Genomic DNA, 20,521 nt, shown 5'->3' on the forward strand with positions numbered 1-20,521 from the left:
GAATGGACAAAAATTAAATGCAATATCATCTTATGTGTTTCTAACTCAGCTGTCTGGCAAACTTAACCTATCTGGAACATAATGGAAAAGGACCAGAAAGTGTGCAAAGAAAATGCACAGGGTCATGGGGTGATCATTGTAGTTGTTTTATTGAGGGCGTATTATGGGCCAGGCATTATATTAAGTGCTTTATATGCATTATTTCATTGAATCCTGTTTGGTTGTCATACTATTGCACTTTCCATTCCACAGACAAATACATAACTCACCTACGGTTCTAACCCAGCTCTGTGTGACTCAAGTCCATGCACATAACCAGCTTTCCAGAGCTGGGGTACTGTATGCACTGACAAGCCCCCTCCAGTGATTGCTCAGGCCCCACACTCGCCCAGTCATTTCTAAAACTTTTTTTTTTTGCCCACAGCAGTGATACCCAAGGATCTCTATTCTCCAAGGCCATAGCAGAGCAAAGGCAACAAATGAGGAAAACCTCCTCATAGGCTGTTTCATAAGATGCTAATTTACAACTGACTCTTTTTTCCTTTCCTTTTTTTTCCTTCCTCCCTCCCTCCCTCCCTTCCTTCCTTCCGACAAAAATGATGGTCCTAGAATGATGATCACTTGGGTTCTGGTTCTGGTTCTGGCAAACTGTCCTATAATATGTGTTTTCCAGAAGATCCACCATATTGTAAACCAATGCTGTTGAAAACTGATAATGATAGAACCCTCAAGAAAAGGTTATGTTCAACATGTTCAAAATAGAAGTTAAAGAGGTATAAATATGGGGCTTCCCTGGTGGCGCAGTGGTTGAGAGTCTGCCTGCCGATGCAGGGGACACGGGTTCGTGCCCCGGTCCCGGAAGATCCCACGTGCCGCAGAGCGGCTAGGCCCGTGAGCCATGGCCGCTGAGCCAGTGCGTCCGGAGCCTGTGCTCCGCAACGGGAGAGACCAAAACAGAGAGAGGCCCGCGTACTGAAAAAAAAAAAAAGAGGTATAAATAGTCTGATTGTAAAATAGTCCCTTCTAAAAATATTACAGGAAAATAAAAGCCAAGAACTTAATAAGATAAGAACAGAGATATGTGCAAAATCCAGGGTCCTGGATAGCAGAGGCCATGCTTCAGACTAGCAGTAGTTTCCAGACATCTAGATTTCATGGATGAGGAAAAAAATATAGTGCAGGTGGAAGAACTAACACAGACGTGTGTTAAATGTTAACTTTGATAAATAAAAATGTTTATGTTTAAAGAGAGCAACCACCATCTAGCATCACCTCCCTCTAACTGAATTGATGACACTCGAAGAGTCAAAGAAACGGGAAGGACGACGTTTCAGAATGAATTCAGACACATAGTCCTTATTTTCTTCTGTAATTTGAATAAAAAAACAGAACTTCAAGGATCTTAGTAAGGCATTTATAAAGGGCTCAAATATTGATGTTAGTTATGACATTTTACTTGTTTGAGTAACCAGATCTCTAGCTGAACTTTTCTTATGCCAAATCCTGTGCTTGGAATTGAGAAAAACAAACAAACAAACAAAGAAACATAAAGCAAACAAACAAAACAGAATCAGGTATGATCCTAATTCGGCAGAGTAAGAGTCATCTGAAAATTCCCAGATTGAGACAGATGTTGAGTATAAGGGTGATGACGGCCCTGGGTCATTGGGGAACGCAGCTAGGCCTGTGATCGTGGACATGGTGATGTGCGTGACATTCACTCCCCAAGAGGGCCAGTGAGCAGAAGACATCCTCAACTTCCTGGGCCCTGATCCTCAGCCACAGGAGCTGATGGGTCCAGGGGAGCCTTTGAATCAATGAATTATCTTTGGAAATCTTGGGGAGAGAGAAGTTGGAATTCTGGGAATATATTCTTTAGGATGACTTTGTACTCATTAAGGTTCAATGTATTCAACTTTGCTACTGTGAAGAAGTATATTATCAGGTACTTGCAGGGATATTAAAGTGTGGAAAAAGCAAAAACAGCCAGGGGAGATATTTCAGATGATTTTAACTGACCTCAACTTATGAAAAGCTAAAGAGTGAATTTGGGCCTTCAATTATAAAGCAATTGTCCACACTTCCACTCTTTCCTTCAAAACCTTGAATTCAAGCATCTTAGCAGTGTTTAAAACAACCCTTGGAGTTGATGCTCAGCCTGCACTGATATGCTTGGCTCCTCCTCCTCCAGAGGGAGCTTCAGTTGTTTTGTTTCGTTTTGTTTTTTTGACTGCGCCGTGTGGCACGCAGGATCTTAGTTCCCCAGCCAGAGATTGAACCTGTGCCTCCTGCATTGGAAGCCGCAATCTTAACCACTGGGCCACCAGGGAAGTCCCAAGGAAGCTTCAGTTTTAATCAGACTAGGCTTCTAGGCATTCTGCTCTCCTTCAACCAGTGTGTTTCCTCCTGCTTCTATGCACGTGCATCTTCCTGTTCTCCTTAATTCTTTCTTAATATCTGGTTGCCCTACAATGCTCCTCATATTTTCCTTGAACACTTGATTTCTCCTTGACCTTTCCTTTAAAATTCCCTGGCACCTAGCAGTCAATTCATTGCTCTGCCCACCATTGTTTCATGTGTATTATTAGCCATAGCCTTTCACGTGATTATAAAGCCTTTGGAGTAAAGAGTTGATGTCTTGGGTCAGCTCCCCAAATATTTATGAGGGCCAGTTAAGTGTCAAGTACTGTGCTAGGTAATTAGTAGGAATGAAGTTATAAACCTCATCTTTCAAGGAATGTACAGTCTAGTGTGGGAGGCAGAAAAGCTTTTCAATAGTCCGTGGAAGGCTAAATCTGATTTTACAACAAGGGGTATGGAAGTACCAGAAAAGAGAGAGAGGTTAGTTCTGATAGTGGGTGGAAGTGAGAAAACCTTCAGGGAGTCCTCTGTGCCAAGGGAAAAGGGATATCAGAAGCCCTGAGATAGGAATTACAGGGCCTGGGGAGTGTGGTCATGATGAGGGGAATTTCTGGGAGATGAGGTTACAACTGCTGAGTCCCAGCTATGAACATCCTTGAATTCTATACTAAGAAGTCAACATTTTACCTGTGGGCCAGGGAGCTAGGGAAGGTGTTTAAGCAGGGAGGAACCTCAGACCAGCAGCCCTTCTATACTAAGCACTCAGTACTAAGTCAATAGGCATCAATTAATTACCCAATGTAATGACTCGTGTAAGAGAAATAGACAACATCAAAAGTTGTAACCCTGGATCCAGGGATAATGGAGATGATAGGTCAATGCAAAGTAAACAGGGCTCACATGGAAACTTGGGATTGGTTGTCAGTGGAGGAGGAATTAGATTTATTCTCTGAGATGCTGGAGGGCAGTATTAGATCAGGGAGACAAAGCCACAGGGACACACAGATTGCTGCTCAGTAGGTGGCAAATTTTGGAGCTGTTAGAGCTCTCTGGGAATTGTTATTTGAAAAGTATCAATTAGGTAAGACATTGTTGGTGGGACGACTCCTTGTGAGGGAAAATCATGGAGGGAATTCATGAACGAGAGGCAAAGTTGGGAATCACTCAGTGGGTCCCAGAAGGCTGGTCCAATGAGCCATGCCAATTTGTGATGAAGTTTTTACTTATCAATGGGAAAATGAGGAAAGAGAGGGTTGCATAATCAGTTTTCAGAGAGCCAAAGTTTTCCATTGAAACCACAATCCTTTGTGTGCAGTTGATGATTTGCTTTCTTCTTTTTTAGTGTTAACACATTTCTTTTACTAAATGATGTTGAGGAGAGACGGTAATTTTTTGTTTTGTTTCTTTTCGTATCTTTCCTTGGTGAGATAAAAAACTGTCAAAAGTCCCACGCCACCCCCATTTCCTTTTTGGGCATTGATGGTCTGTGATCTTTCTAGCCTGGGAACCACTGGGCTTCCAGGAGAAGAGGCTTCAAGGGGCTCTGCATCTGCCCTCAAGAAGGGGAAGTGTAGCTACTGATGAGTGAGATTTGAAGACATTTAGGGGGAGCCATGAAGAGTGGGAATTTCCGTGCACTGGATAAAGGTCAATATACAAGCGAGTATGGTCATTCTAACTCTTCCTTCCATGGGGCTGGGCGCTTCCAAGGCCCAGGATGCTCTCTCTGTGCAGCAGGCCTAGCCACTTCCTTTCTCCCGTACACTTTTCCCTTCGTACGGCCACGGCCTGCGGAAGAGGAGGAGAACACTGCTTCTGCTGAGGGTTTTGGGGAGACACCTTCTCTGGTTGTTTTTGTTCCTTTGTTGAGATCAAACCAGGTTCATTTTGCTGGGAGTGAGAGGCCAGAGCTTTGGCAAGAGCCGAAGCTTGCTTGACCTGCCATGCCTGGGGCAGGTGGGGATGCGTGGTTGAGTCTAGGATAGGACTGGGTGTTTGGAGACCTGGGTCTGGATGGCACTCTCTTAATCGTCTCCCTTTTGGACAGTGGTCTCTAAGACCCCTTCTGTCCATAGTCCAGTCTGTGACGTTGTCAGTGTGGACCATCTAAGGCAAACACTATCACTGGGCAAAAAGCAAAGGGTCCATAGGACTCTTCTGGTCCAGTAGCTTGGGGTGGTGGGTGAAGTGGGAGAGGTTAACCAATGACCTTCCAAGTGGAAGGAAATAAAGAGTTAATGGGGTTATATCAGGAGCCTCCATTAAAATGCAGACATCCTCAGGTCTCCCTAAGGGTCAAATTTGCCTTCACAGCTGGCCATTCCAGGTAGTTTCCCCTCTTGAGCGTACCCAAGGGACAGACAGTTCTGTGATCTTAGGAGCAGGAATGTTGGTGAGGCAATGAGTCAGTCAGAACACAGAGGTTTTGTCTTTGGTTTCTAACTCTACAAAACAACGCAAAGGAATTGGTTTACAAGAAAAAAAAAACAGCAAAAACACATATAGCACACTCTCTTCTCTCTCTACTTGGGGTTGGAGGAAAGAGTCTGAAGGCCTGATTTGAGTCCCTCAGTCATCTCTGATCAAGTTATACGACAAGTCCTGTAACTATACCTAGTCCCTGTTGGCCTGGGACTTTCCTGGTTTTAGCACTGAAAGTCCATATCTTGGGAACCTGCTCAGTGCTGGGCAAACCAGGACAGCTGGTCACCCTAACAACTGTACCTCAGTTTCCCACTTGTAAAATGGGAATAATTCTCTTGCCCCAGCTGCCTGTATTGTGAGAATCAAATGAGGTGACAGATGTGAAAGTGCTTTGAGATTAATTCTAGACAAATTCAAGTGGCTGGACTGGATGTGCCGTGAAAGCCATACCCCGGTGGGTTGGTACTTGTTCTGCATAGCACCCTTTGCCACTGTGGAACCTATTAATCTTTCAAGCTGCTAATGCATGTTGTTCTCTGCAATGCTTCCTGCAGTGGCCCAGGCAGAATGGATCTAGCCTTCCTTTCTTTCCTGCTGTACTTGCCATCCAAATACAGCAGACTCATGACTGCATTATCCATCATTTAGTCCTCCAGCTAGACTGAGATCTCTTTAATGGTAGGGGCCCTGCTCCCAGCATGATAGCTAACACAGTAGCTGTTTGATACATGTTTGCTGAATGAAGGAGTGGTTTTAAATTTTTAAGATATATGTTGTACCACATGTTTCTTAAACCTCCAGAAACTGCACACTAGTTTTACATGTGTGATATGTGTTTCTGGCCCTGTAACTTTCTTTAGGGTCCTGTGGCTAAGATTACCTGATGCAGCACAGAGATCCAGATGGGGACCTGAGGTCTGGCCCCTCCAGCCAGGGGTTCTACGGACAGAAAGCATTTCGAAGGCACGTTTTGATCCCCAGGCCACCCCATAATGTGAGACTCAGGTATCACCAGTTAGTGGCAGCTCACAGTAAACCACATTTTGTCTCGTAACATAGGACCATCTGCCAGCAGCAGGCACATGGCTCTGTGTCAGACACCTCGGAGATGCTTGCCAAAAGATAATGGAGGGAATGAATCAAAGTCTTCCCACCATTAACAGAGGGAGTGGAAACACCATTCAGGATGAGAGCCAGCCACTGGTCTCATCTTGGCCACCTCTGGTTCAATGAAAAGAAGAAAAGCTGGGCTCGTTCTAAGGACTGGCCAGCGGAAGACAGATGTCAATGTGAAAAGAATGTTGGGCAGACCAGCAGGACTATTATTTACTTGTGGACTTTAAAATACATAAAGGTCATGATGTAGGAGAATGATCTCGTCCAGTTACAGAGAATGGCTCCCGGGGAAGAAAGGCAGGCTCTGATCTCCCATGTCCCCACCCTGGGCCTGAACCTGTCTCCAGCTCTCTCTCTCTCTCTCTCTCTCTCTCTCTCTCTCTCTCTCTCTCTCTCCCCCTCCTCCTCCTCCTCCCCCTTTCCACTTCCACCTCCAACCCCTCATCTCTTCCTTTAGCAGCTCTATGCCTAAGTATCTTGTATAATGGGATTCCATGAGAGATTTTCTATGAGAAAATGATTCCCCTGCAGAAAAACAGTGATAACACAGATGGAAAAAGAATGCATGAATTACCATCCCTTTCACTCTTGTACTGTATGCTTGCTGTGTGTTTTACCTGAAATACCTTTCTCCCCATCTTGCTCGTAGACATTCTCCCCACTGGTTCAAGGCCCTGTTCAGGGACTGCTGCTTCGTGCTAGAGGCCTTGCTAGAACTTCCACCCTGAGGAAGGGCAAGGTATTAACCCCTACCTGCATGGTTTTCCCACATTGCCTTACCTATTGATTGTTCAGTCAATGGATCTATCTGTCCATCTATCTGTCTGTCTTTATGGTACTTCCTCTCTTCTTTGGATTAGTGTTAGTTGTTACTGGGTTGTATCTCCTTTCTTTCCTTTTCCCTTAGCTGTGACAGCACTCAGAAATTTCAGTAGTTCACACAAAAATCACAATTACTAGTTTCTTTTGAAAAATGAGAAGATCTGGCAATAGTCCCATATGGCAATATTAGATAAGAACTGAGTGGAAGCTGTCCCCTCTACATAGGCATATACTCTTTCGTTCACTAAGTCCCCACCATGTCCTAGGATACCCCAGAGACCGTCACTTCTCCATCTACAGCGTAGCATAGTGGATAAGAGCACAGGCTCTGAAGCTGGACTGCCTAGGTTCAAATTCTGGTTCTGCCATCTGCTAGCTGTATGACCTTTGATAATTTACTTAATGTCTCTGTGCCACTGATTGATTATCTGTAAACTGAGGTTCTTAATAATACCTACGTCATTGGGTTTTTGTGAGGGGATTACATGAATTAGGGAATGCATATGTGGATTTAGAGGGTCTTGCCATATATAGCAAGTGCTCAGTAAATATTAACTATAATTATTATTTACCCTAAACTGTGGTTTTGTTTCCTCATGCCTGTCTTGAAAATGAAGAAACCACATACGGGTTTACCCCTGGTGCATTTCATTCATTTTCTTTTCCTGGCCCCCGGGGGCATGTAAGCTGCAGTCACTGCATTAGATTTGGGATCTAATCTTGGGAGTGCCAATGTCATGATTTATGCCTCTTTGCTTTCCTGAAAACTACTTACTTTAGTGCTTTGAGGATACTATACGGGGGATGTTAGTAGAGTTCAACTGCATGATCATGGTCATATACTGTCACGCTGCTCTTAAGATAATCACTGGTAACAGCGAAAGGCATTATTAAGTCCCTTTAAGAGTTGGTTGATTTAATTTGTGTTATATGGTCTATGCAACAGGACTAGTATTTCCTGGTTCTCTGAAGTAGGCAGAACAAACACATCAACTGACTTGATAACCTGCTCATAAAGTCACAGTATATATGGAAGTTGGCTGGGTAGAAATCAGTCCATGTGATATGCAATCAATAGGAGTTTCCTACAAGCTAAATGTTTTCTTTGGTTCTGTGGGACAGTTGGCCCTTGCTTTACTGAACTGTACCTTGAATTATAGGTGGGGAGAAATAAAAAGCAGTAAGAGGAAAGAGACTGGAGTGAGGAGAAGTAGTGTTAATGGGACTGAAGGAGACTGGCTTGACTAGTACTATGATTTTTTTTTTTTTAACATCTTTATTGGAGTATAATTGCTTTACAATGGTGTGTTAGTTTCTGCTTTATAACAAAGTGAATCAGTTATACATATACATATGTCCCCATATCTCTTCCTTCTTGTGTCTCCCTCCCTCCCACCCTCCCTATCCTATCCCTCTAGGTGGACACAAAGCATCGAGCTGACCTCCCTGTGCTATGCGGCTGCTTCCCACTAGCTATCTGTTCTACATTTGGTAGTGTACATATGTCCATGCCACTCTCTCACTTTGTCCCAGCTTATCCTTCCCCCTCTCCATATCCTCAAGTCCATGCTCTAGTAGTTCTGCGTCTTTGTTCCCGTCTTGCCCGTAGGTTCTTCATGACCATTTTTTTTTTTTTAGATTCCATATATATGTGTTAGCATATGGTATTTGTTTTTCTCTTTCTGACTTATTTCACTTTGTAGGACAGACTCCAGGTCCATCCACCTCACTACAAATAAATCAATTTTATTTCTTTTTATGGCTGAGTAATATTCCATTGTATATATGTGCCACATCTTCTTTATCCATTCATCTGTTGATGGACACTTAGGTTGCTTCCATGTCCTGGCTATTGTAAATAGAGCTGCAGTGAACATTTTGGTACATGACTCTTTTTGAATTATGGTTTTCTCAGGGTATATGCCCAGTATTGGGATTGCTGGGTCGTATGGTAGGGAGGCAAGAATATACAGTGGAGAAAAGACAGCCTCTTCAATGAGTGGTGCTGGGAAAACTGGTCAGCTACATGTAAAAGAATGAAATTAGATCACTCCCTAACACTATACACAAAAATAAACTCTAAATGGATTAAAGACCTAAATGTAAGGCCAGACACTATCAAACTCTTAGAGGAAAACATAGGAAGAACACTCTATGACACAAATCACAGCAAGATCCTTTTTGACCCACCTACTAGAGAAATGGAAATAAAAATAAAAATAAACAAATGGGACCTAATGGAACTTAAAAGCTTTTGCACAGCAAAGGAAACCATAAACAAGATGAAAAGACAGCCCTCAGAGTGGGAGAAAATATTTGCAAATGAAGCAACTGACAAAGGATTAATCTCCAAAATTTACAAGCAGCTCATGCAGCTCAATAACAAAAAAAACAAACAACCCCATCCAAAAATGGGCAGAAGTCCTAAATAGACATTTCTCCAAAGAAGATATACAGATTGCCAACAAACACCTGAAAGAATGTTGAACATCACTAATCATTAGAAAAATGCAAATCAAAATTACAATGAGATATCATCTCATACCGGTCAGAATGGCCATCATTAAAAATCTATAAACAACAAATGCTGGAGAGGGTGTGGAGAAAAGGGAACCCTCTTGCACTGTTGGTGGGAATGTAAATTGATACAGCCACTATGGAGAACAGTATGGAGGTTCCTTAAAAAACTAAAAATAGTACTATGATTTCTTTTTTAATGTTCTTCCAGAGGAGTAAATTTCATTCCCATGGGAATAGGGAATATGATTAAGAGGTCATTATGCTCTTCTTCTGCTAGGTGTCTGTGCTGAGGAGGGATGAATAATATATGTAAATTTCCCTGCTTGACTTTCTTTTGTTTGAAAACTGCTGGCTTACTACCTCCATGTAGTTGGGAGGAAGTGGCTCCTTTGGTTAGAGATTCACCTGGGCCTTCATCCCTTACTCTGCATAGGGAGAGGCTGATTAGATATGATGATCCAGCCATGATCCCAGCCCACAGGGCCACTCATGAAACATTTCTGAAACAGATGGCGCAGAATTTCTGTGCAAGCGCTCAACTCAGGACTACCCGTACGCTTTCTTTCTACTTCCAGACAAATGGATGGAAGCAATGTGGCTATTAGCCGAATGTTTGTGGTACCGAGTGTAAAGGGAATAAAGCTATACATTTGAACATTTCTGTTCCCTGGTATCCTGCAATTTCTGCCCCACTGCACTGAAAAGAAGCCAAGAGAGTTCTGGCCCAGAGAAGGCACTCACCACTTATTTGGGTGGATCTCCAAACTAATAGAATAGATGGTGCGTGCCCAGGGGAAGCAGCAAGGTGAGGGTGAAGTTGACGAACAAAGGGGATTAACATCCAAGAGCTCCCGATGCACCATGAGCTCTTCATAAGTGATTTTATTTATTCTCAAGACAATCCTGCCGAGCCTGTTTTAGGATCCCCATTTGGAAGATGAGAAAACTAAGCCTCAGAGAGATTAAATAATGACAGTTAACACTTCTTAGTCACTTTAGTATGTGCCAGGCACTGTGCTAAGCACTTCATATGATCTCGTTGAACAACCACCGAAGTTTATGTTGGTGCTACCTTCAGTTGTTATATTTGGGAAAGTCAAGGCTTTGCGAGGTGAAGTGCCTGAGCGACTTTTGTCATTAACTGGCAGCCCGTGATTCATACTCAGCCCTAACTTCAGGGCCCCAATGATCAGTCGATGGTCCACACTGCTTATGGCTACTTTCCCAAGATCACACGGGTTGGAAATATGGGACACAAGGTTTGAACAGGGTCTGATCCACACAGAGCACATTATTTCCCACACCCACAAGCCCTGAGTGACAGAGCTGGGACAGGTATCCAGACCTTCCCTGTCCTGGTCTGCCTTTGTGTAACAGCAACTGCCTTCTTAGAAAAGGCAAAAGGCTGGGCAAGTCTGAGAAAAAGTTGCTGAGGGGAGAGAGGCAGGAGGAGGGCGGGAGGTTGAGAGAGAGAGAAACGAGGTACTATTTTTGACAGCATCAGCCTCTTAAAATAAAGCAACATACAATTTGTGTATCAGCGGGAGAACGCAGTGCTTGGGCAGGCAAATCACAGCCCATGCTGGGCTACTGTTCTCGTGGTCAAGGCCATTCATTTCCCGTGGGGTTCACCTCCCCAGATCCATCCTTGTCACCTTGCTCTCTCCACATTCCTCCTCTCTCTCCTTAATGTGTTGCTCTGCCATTTACGAGCTTCCCTACCAGGCATGGTAAAAACGGAGCCCTAACAGGAGTAAGTGCGCGTTTGTCTTTGGGATGCCGCCAGGATCCTCCAAAATAAATCTTGCACCGTGGAGCTCCAGCCTAGCCCGGTGCTTCAGGAAGGAGTGCTTTGGCTGTGGAGTGCAAGTGGACCTGGGGTCTCATTTCCCCTGATGTTTTCAGGATACCACCTTACAAGTTGACAGAGGCAGGGGAGGATGCCTCTGTTAGCACGGAGGTGGAGGTGTGGACGAAAGGAGGGTTTGGGAATCAGGGTTTGTAGTTAAGCCCTGTCCCACAAGTCACTTTGAGAACCTGGGCAAAACATCACCTCTCTGAATCTTAGCTTCCTCACCTGTGAAGGAAAATGATAATACCTAAATCAAAAGATGAGAGAAGGATGACTGCTTGGACATTGCTAGGGCGCTGAATGCATTCGTTTCATATGTATTCATTTCATACGTCACAGCAGGTACACAGCAGGTATGAAATGAATACACAACTCCTCCCCCCCTCCCCTGCCCGTACACTTATGGTAAAGTCAGGCTAAGGTGGTCTGCTTTTCATTGTTGCACTCCATCAAAAGCTCAGCAGAGTTTCTGGAAGCATAAGATACTTCAGGGGTGTTTTTGTTTCAGTCTGTCATGGGCAGGTAGGGAAGCTTAATAAGCAATGAGCATGCCCCTTTCTGCTGTTAGGCAGAGGGTAATGATGTCAGCCTGTGATGTGACCCTGCCCCTTGCACTGTGTGCCTTCCACTTGCAAAGAGTGCAGAAGGGAGGAAGGATTCCCTAGGGATTCAGGCAGTGTAGGTACCTCCCTTCGTGGAGCCTCATTTTTCTTATTTGTATATTGATTGGGTGGGACTAAGTTGCATGTAGGTGTTGGGGGGAGGATAAATGATCTTATTCCTCCTAATAATCATCTCTTCCTGATAGTTTCCCTCCTTACGTCCACGCTTGCCTCACATAGTTGGGAAGATCCCAACCTGGGATCAGGCTGGCTGGGTTGAAAATCCAGCTCTCCAGTTTCCACACCAGGTCACCCTGGGCAAGTTCCGTAACCACTCTCTGCCTCAGTTTCCTGAATTGTACAATTAAGATGAAAGCAATATTACCTTCCCAGGGCCGTTGTTAGGATTACATAAGCTAGCGCGCATCACATACTTCAGAGAAGTGCCTGAGATGAGTCAATGCTTGAAAAATGTTAACAATAGGTCTTAGCATCACCACTAAAAGGCTAAATCACGCCCCCATCCCCCGCCTGGGCTTGTGTGCTGGGCTGCTGTGCCAGTCTCCTAGCAGGCTTTCTTGGTACTCTCTCTGAGCCATCCCACGTGTCCTGACCCGAGAAGCTTCTGTATTGATGCAGCCGTCCTCTGGCAAACCTCCAGTCTCTTTTCAAACGCACACACACACACACACACACACACACACACACACACACACACACACACACACATTTTCTGCTTGCCTCTTTTTCCCTCCTTTCTTTTTTTCTCTCTCCCTTTTTATCCCCTGATTCCCTCCCTCTCTTCCTTTCTCTCCTGCTCTTCTGAGGATACAGGTGAATCCAGCCTCTCTGCTTGGAGACCTCTGTCTCTGATCAGGCCTGACCTGGGTCACAGAGTTCAGGGGGTTACCATGACAACAAGCATCCCTGGCTACCCATCAGGAGGCAAGGACCAATTGAAAGGGACTGTCATTTCCCTGGGACATACTGCATTTATTCTCAGCAGTGGGTCCTGCACCAGTACCATACTATGGGAATAGGGTGGGAGGGAGGGAGAGAAAGAAATATCAGGGTTTTTTTTTTTTTTTTTTTTTTTTAGTGTGTTCTCTGTGGGGGTGGATCACAAGTTGTTCTCAGAGAGACATTTTATTTCTAATGCAGCCAGTGTAGGGGGCTGAGGGTGGGGCTCATGTGTATTTCTGATGAACACGGTTGGTTTCACAAAGAAGAAAAAAATAAGTTATTTGGCTCAAAAGTGACTTTCTGGTAGGTCTAATGGGAGGAGGATGGGGTGGAGAATTAACATTAATGAGTACCCTCTGGAACAAGCACTTTATGTTATTTCATCAAAACTCAGAGCAACTGCAGTGAATTGTTATTACTCCAATTTTACAGAAGAGAAAACAGAGGCTCATAAAGTTAAAGTGACTCACGAAGCTAGGTCCAACTGCTGGTAAAGTAATGGCCCTTGACCTTGAATTGAGGCAGTTTGACTTCAAGGATCGTGGCTTTGACACTATTCAATGCAGTTTCCCTGTCATTCTCCCATTATATTAATCTTCCTTTTCTTTCCAACCCACTGCTTCCTCAGAAAACACATATATCTCTCTTCCCTGACCTCTAACCTTGCCTCCCAAAGTGGACTGCTGTCCACCTCTAACAGAATCACCTAGGGGACTTGTGGGAATTGCACATTTCTGGACCCTACCTGGACCTGCAGAATCAGGAATCTCAGGAATCAGAGTCTAGAAAGGGGCATTTTAAACCAGCTTCCCTAGAAGATTTTAATGCATACTAAAATTGGGATATTGTTCTTTTATGGCAATAGATTCAACACCACCAAGACGTCACTTGCTTATTTGTTTCCCAGTTACATTCTGGGTCAGGGCGATTCCCTAAAAGTGGAAAACTCTTCTCAGCAGCCTTGAAGATACAATCATGTCACACGGTCCCAGTATGGAGGTGGGCAGCTAGGAGACCCTCAATCCCTGTGAGTGAGACCACTCTCCATAAAACCTTGTGACATCTCTTCCTAAGTCATGGCCTTAACCTCCCTCTTCTTTTTTAGCCAGATGCCAATACAGACAGGTGGTTCTTAGGAGATATTTTCCAGCCTAGGGTTGTGTGAAGGGAGAAAATTCAGTAGGAATGCGATTGAAACTAAACTGTTGGTGAGCAATCTTGAGCTTATGTCTGATTAAAAAATAAAATAGATATAGACAAGATACAGTGCAGTAGGAGGAAGGTAAAGGTAATTGGCAGCCTCTATCATTCTTGCTTGTGTGCCAGGAATTCTGTACCCCTCCCAGAGATGCCTTTCTCAATCTTCTAGATGCCACAAAGGTGAAGTTGAGGTGGGGACACATCTGCTCATTTTCTGTCCTTGCCTGAATCACTTTGTACCTGAGTAGTCCTGAAGCAGGAGCACAGAAGCCCCAGAAAGCTCCCATAACAGAGTTCTTTCCCAAACTACCAAGTCTTAAAGTAAAGGCTATGACTGATGACAAACATAGAGCCGCTTCTTCCATCTGTCCCCATCTCATTATGATCTGTAACCACATTCATTACTGCCTACCAAAATGACCACAATGACTTTCTAAATGACCTCCCTGCCTGTGAGCCTCCTCTCTTTGGTTCTTGTCGCAAACCACTGCCAGGACCATCTTCGGGAGTCTGTCTGAACGTGGTCCCTCCATCACTGGCCTTCAGTGACCTCTACTGACATCAGATAACAAATACAGAGACTTTTGAAATCCTTTGCACTGTGACCACAGCCAGTCGCGCTTGCTTATTAATGCATTCTCTAGTTAAAGTGGATTCTTGTTCCTGAAAACAGGTCCTGTGCTTTCCCACCGCTGTGTTTGCTGTTATTCTGTCCCCTCCATCTGGAGTTCCCTCTCCTTACTTCTCATCTATCACAATTTCTTCAGGGCCTAACTTGGATGTCACCTTGGCCTCGAAACTTTTGGAAATCCTCCCGTTCAGACGTGGACTGTCCTCTTGAGTGTTCCCGGATCTCTTAGGGCATTGAGCAGAATAACAGGTATCTATGTAATACTGCTCATGAGCTGTGTTTGACTTTGCATCATTTAGGGGCTGGGATCGCTTCCCTCTCACCACTGCTTCCTGAGGTGCAGCGCACAGTCCTTTGTGTGGAGAAGATACGTATTTGGAAAGGAATCTGTGAAGCTGCATGGAAAGCCCAGGGAGTGGGTCTTAGACCCTCACCCACTAAGCCGTAGGAGAAGGCTGCACTGTGTCCCTCCTATCACCTTGGCTCACACGTCTGGCATGGATAAGACACGTGACAGAACACAAACACGTCATGATCACAGGGACCAGAGAAGACGCCGCAGAACCACAGTCACAGTTAAAGACCAGACTTTGACCAATGTCCCGATTAGGGTATAACTCTTAGCAAATCCATTAAACTCCTGATAGACGGTTTGTGAAGGAGAGTCATTAGTTGACCTTTTAACTCAGGCCCACCTGGTGTGGATTCCTTCTTGAATGGGTGAAACAGGGGTCATGCTCCCTTAGTTAGGAAATTTGAATACATCTCTAACTGAAGGGAGTCTTTATCATAATAAAGAAAAGAGACTTTAGTTCAGACCAGCAGATACATTGAGTTGGCAACAGAAGGGCCAATAGATCACAATTAGTGGATTTACCTATTACCTTTCCCTAGTGACCGGCATTGGCTGCGTAGGTCTTTATCCACAACCTCAGGGCTTCGGAAACAAAATTCAGCCCCTCACCCAATCCCAAGCATGCAGTGACGGCCAACAAACAGCATCTGTTTCAAAGAAACACTACCTGTCCAAATGGAAAATCAAGCACCGAACCACCTTGCTTCCTGAGTATTTGTTTCCAGAGCAGAAGAGACAAACTTGTCATTCTGTCACGGCCACAGCCTTTTAATGCTCTGTAGGGACAAGCCTGGCCTCTGCCAAGTAGACTCGGCAAGTTTTAGAGGAACATTTGGGCCTTAGATATCAGCTCTCTTACCTTCTGGGGCAGAGCTGGGTGATCTGCCTTGGAGGAACCTGGACCTTTTCCCAGGCAGGCTGGAAGGGAGCGAATGCCCCGCAGGTATGGTCAGGTCTGGCTTTATGGAGAGCGGCGCAGGGGACTGCCAGGGAGATCCTTTCTGGCTGTGGGCACTGGCGCTAAGTCTGGAGCACATCTACCTGTGAGGGCAGCCAAAGCCCTACCTTTCACAGGGCAGAAGAGAAGTTTGCAAGGTCTGTAGTGTTAAACACTCCTAAAGAGTTCTGCAACTTTGTGAATGACTAGACAGTCTTTGAAAAGGTATTTTCTACGATTCTAAATAATTTGAAGACAACGTTGATTTCCTCTGCCATATCCTCTTTAAGCACCTTTTCAATGGGGAACAGAGGTATCATTCCTACCCCTTTACTCTTCTCCTCATTTTCCACCTCTGTCATGCAGGATGGTTTGCTGGGATCAGATCAGTGAATCTAAGATTGTTGCATCAGGAACATGTGTCTGTGGCATTTGGCTTGCCATGACTCTTTGGTGTTTGACCATGACTTGGGGAGTTGGCATCATTTGGGGCATGTGAGACAGAGACCTGAAGGAAGCCGGGCTGGACTGTGGGCATGCATGTGTGGTTACTCATACTTTCTGTAAGCGTTTTGCAATGATATGTTTCATGGGACCTCTGCACTGCTGGTTGCTAGAATGACTTCTTTTATTGCAGAGATGAGAAGTAGGGGAAGAGGGACTTTCCCAGGCCAGAAACCCAAGGCTCTCTTAGGATGAGCATTGCTCTTCTGTTTTCGAGTCAGGGAGCCCCATGGCTATCATAAAGGTTGCTAATGGAGAGAAAGGAGCACTGGGAGAGAGCTGGGGGCATGTGGGCTCCATTTAGGTATTCTTGACTTGCACATCAACCGTCAGTGATCTTATCTGGAAGATGTTCCTTTTCATGTCTCTTTGCCTTTCTCTTTCTTTCTCAAAATCAATAAATGACTTGTTATGTCTCACAGAGATGTAAGCAATAGAATTAGGTATTCATTTATTATAGAGTTGAACTATTTTCAGTATTTATACCAGAAAGAATCTTTGGGTATGCAAAACCCATAAAGGCAGTGTTACTGCTCAAAGAAGTGGTACATCAAATAAGAAGGGCATTAAAGTGAGCATTCACTATCACCTTTTGCCTTCAGAGTGGAGAGTGGATGCTCTGGGCTCCAAAAGTCTGCATTTTTAATTTTTGAGTTGACAGTGATTGTTTGCCCAGTTAAATAGGTGCTGGGAACCTGGCATAAGTTCGGTCTTCTGCCTTTAACAGTGTTGTCAGTCATAATGCCCAGCCCAGAGAGTAAGTACATCCATGGGCTCTGGAGTCAGACTGCCTGGGCTTGAAATCTGGCTCCTTTATTAGCTGTTTCCACCTGGTCAAGTAACTTAATTCTGTGCCACCGTTACCTCATCTGTAAAATGGGGATAATGGTACTTTATAGGGAAATTAAGAGGATAATATGAGACACTGCACATAGCACAGCATGTGGCATGTGGTAGGCAGTCACTCAATGGTAGCTTTTATTGTAGTGGGAAGTCATTTGAGTTCCAGATGACCGGAGATTTACGTTCATGTTACTGAGTTTGTCACCATGTTCCAGGCACCCATGGATAGGGTAGGGTGGTAGAAGTAATGTATTGAGTGGGCAAATCATGTCACCTTCTGTACCCCCCCTTTTTTTTTCCAACTTTGCATCCAAATATTTAGATCAAATGATGTCCCTGACTCATAAAGCCTTCATTAATTGTAATACTGCAGCATCATTGGTGTTCCTGGACCTATAAGAACTCATTCTCTGCTTTGGGCCTTTCTAGGGTGATGTTCTATAAGTACCTAAAAGTTTCTTTTCTTGCCAAGCACTATCCTCTGAATCCCCTTTGAACTTTGCCTAGATTTGTACAAAGAGTTTTTTAAGTTCTTCCAGACAAAAATGCATGATTAATAAATACTGGGCCATTTGGTTTCCCTTTATTAGATCACATACAGTTATTTTTACACTCCTACAGATATCGTTATTTCCTGATATTTGGACAGTTGCTTACAGTTCTTCAATGTATTTTCATTGCTCTTCAAATAAGGACGAAAATCCTTTACAAAATCTCTCTGCATTTCATTATTCTCCAGTCGTAGCTTAACTCTTTCTCCTCTTTATTACCCGTGCTCCAGGAGTACTTAGCTTCTTTTAGTTTATCAACTGTACCATGATTTCTTGCCTTAGTCTCTGCATGTTCTGTTCCGTCTGCCTGGACTGTTCTTCTCTTCCTCTTCCCTCACTATACTTAGTTAACTCCTGTTAATCTGTCATATTTCAGCTTGGAAAGAAAGCATCCTTGGAAAAGTCTTCTTAGCCACATCCTACCTATCCTGCACACCAGTTGGACCTTGTTATCTCTGGATGTATTTGAGATCTTCTCTGTGTCTTCGTTGTTCAGCAGTTTCAGTTGAATCAGCTGCTGATTTTCATCTGTTTATCCTGCTTGGGACTCATAATTTTTGAATCTGAGTATTTATGTTATCCATAAATTTTGGAAAATTCCCTTCAAATATTACCTCTACTTCATCCTCTCTTGTCTCCATATGGAACTTAAAGAAGATGCACCTGGCATTCTTTTCTCTCTCATGTCTCTTAGCCTCTTTGGTATATTTTCTATCTTTTTATCTCTCTGTGTGATATTCTAGGGAATCTTCTCCTATTTTTTTTTCAGTGCACTAATTTTCTCTTCAACTCTGTCTGATTTGCTGTTTAACTCTTCCATTGAGATTTTATATTAATGACTACATTTTTTTTTCACTTCTATAAGTCCTAATTGATACTTTTTCAAATACGTCTTGTCTTTTATGATAGTATCTTTTTCTTTTAAAAGTACTTTTGATTACTTTTATGTTTTTCTTGTACTTCTGATTCTTGCTCATGTATGTTGTCACATAATTTATAACTTTGCCTTGCTTAGGGCAGACCCAGAATAATTAGTTTATGCTTTTTACTATGGTTTTGGTTTCCTTTTCCCTTTTTGACCTAGAGATTTCTTAACTTGCATTTAAAAGGCTATTTGTTATACCTTTCTCCGGCATATCTAGGTGTTTAATAGTGGAGGTTTTATGCTGCCAAATTGCTGGAAATAGGTGTCCTCTAGGTCCCCTTTTATAGACTATCATAATTGTCATGAACCATTAAACAATAATCATCTGTTTACTGCCTTTCTTCCCTGCCAGAATGTAGTTCCATGGGACCCTGACTATGTATATCTTAACCGCAAATTGTAGCTCCAGCTGCTAGCCTAGTGCCTAGAATGTTGTAGGGATCAATATTATTGGAATAAATAAATGAAGTGGAGGCAGAGGTGGCTCTGGATGTCATGTCAAGATGGGTTAGGAGCCTCTCTCCATCTTTTTACAACCTTCTAAAACACTCTCACCTTTCCTTGAATGCTACCCTTCCCTAAAGTGATTTAATCACTCTGTAATTGACACAATGTCTTACAGGTGACTTCCCATTATTGCTTTCATTTACCTTCTATATAGATTATCCCATTTGAACTTAAAACCATTTTGGACCTAGGAAAGGATGAGATGGTTATCCTCTCTTTATAGATGAGGATACTGAAGGTCGGGAGATGATGTGTCTCACCTTTTGTAAGACAGTCAGTAGTAAACCCCAGAGTTAAATCTAGGTGTTTTGACTTTAATTTTACAGGACTCTGCCTTAGCTGTTTGGAACGTATACCAGAGGTTCTTTATGTGAAAATAAAACCCACTTTGCTTCTTTACTTAAATACCTGTTTCTTGCTAAAGATATCAGCATCTAGGAAAGAATGGGTGTTACCACTCGTTTGGTGCTGTTTTGATTTCCACAGCTAGAATCTCAGGACTCAAATGACTTGATTTTTCATTTGGACCATGGACTTGCTTCTTTAGAGACAAACATTACAAACCACCTTCTGTCAAAGAATCCAGGTTGCTGGAGAGCCCTGTTCGTGGCCTAGTTGGATGTGGAGGTGTCTGGTAAAGGGTGGTGTGTTACAGATCACACAACAGAAACACAAGGTTCATCAGTGTTTACCACTTGGAGGGGTAAGGCGAGGCGTGGGAAGGGAACACACGGGCAGCGACAATCAGAGCAAGCTGAGGCCCCCGGGTCAATTTCCAACCTCAGGGCTGAAGATCTCGGGTGGCTGGAATCTCCCAGGCCCACAGGTGTCTAAGAAGAGACCTCTTGACAGTTCCCACTGTGGCCCTGGAGCCATGTGGCAGGCACAGCAGCTTCCTTTCTGAGGTTGGGAGGGGAGAGGGAGTACCAAGGAAGCAGATCTTGGCTACTTACCTTAGGGCGGACCCCTTGGGCGTCGCAATGCCATAGCCTTTGGAATCCAAGTTACCTCCCACTTTCATGGTGTCACAGGGTTTCCGCTGCTCAATATACTCATTCATGGTGGACTCTAGAAGGTAGGCGTATTTGCCTTTGGATTTCCTTACTCGGACCATCCCCTCCTCTGTGGTCCGCACAAACACGGATGGTTCTGCTGACTTCATGTACGTCCACATCTTCTCAAACACGGCGATTTTAGACCTCTGGCAGGGGACAGGAACGAAGCTGGAATTAAGCGCTGGCTGTGCATGGCATGGAGGTCGGCCCACACACAATAATGAAGAGCCAAGTGTGGCTTGATCACACATTCATGAGCGAGATTAGCTCAGGAAGAAACAAATGATCGGTGATTGCAAAATAAGAGGCTCTAATTAGTACCAGTAGGCTTCAAAGTACAAATATCTTGCAAA

At 43.9% G+C, this 20,521-nt stretch overlaps 1 protein-coding gene across 4 annotated transcripts in view; it reads right to left on the reverse strand.

Moving 5' to 3' along the window:
• The window catches only part of GRIA1 (glutamate ionotropic receptor AMPA type subunit 1), a 306,641-nt gene that overhangs the window by 20,412 nt on the left and 265,708 nt on the right, over positions 1-20,521 (reverse strand). For all 4 annotated transcript variants that reach the window (XM_067032026.1, XM_067032027.1, XM_059061568.2 and 1 more), the window contains exon 13: positions 20,067-20,314. In XM_067032026.1, coding sequence (XP_066888127.1) covers positions 20,067-20,314 — 248 coding nt within the window. The remainder of the gene's footprint in view (positions 1-20,066; positions 20,315-20,521) is intronic.

The sequence above is a fragment of the Kogia breviceps genome, chromosome 4 (assembly GCF_026419965.1).
Source record: "Kogia breviceps isolate mKogBre1 chromosome 4, mKogBre1 haplotype 1, whole genome shotgun sequence".
Taxonomy (NCBI): Eukaryota; Metazoa; Chordata; class Mammalia; order Artiodactyla; family Physeteridae; genus Kogia; species Kogia breviceps.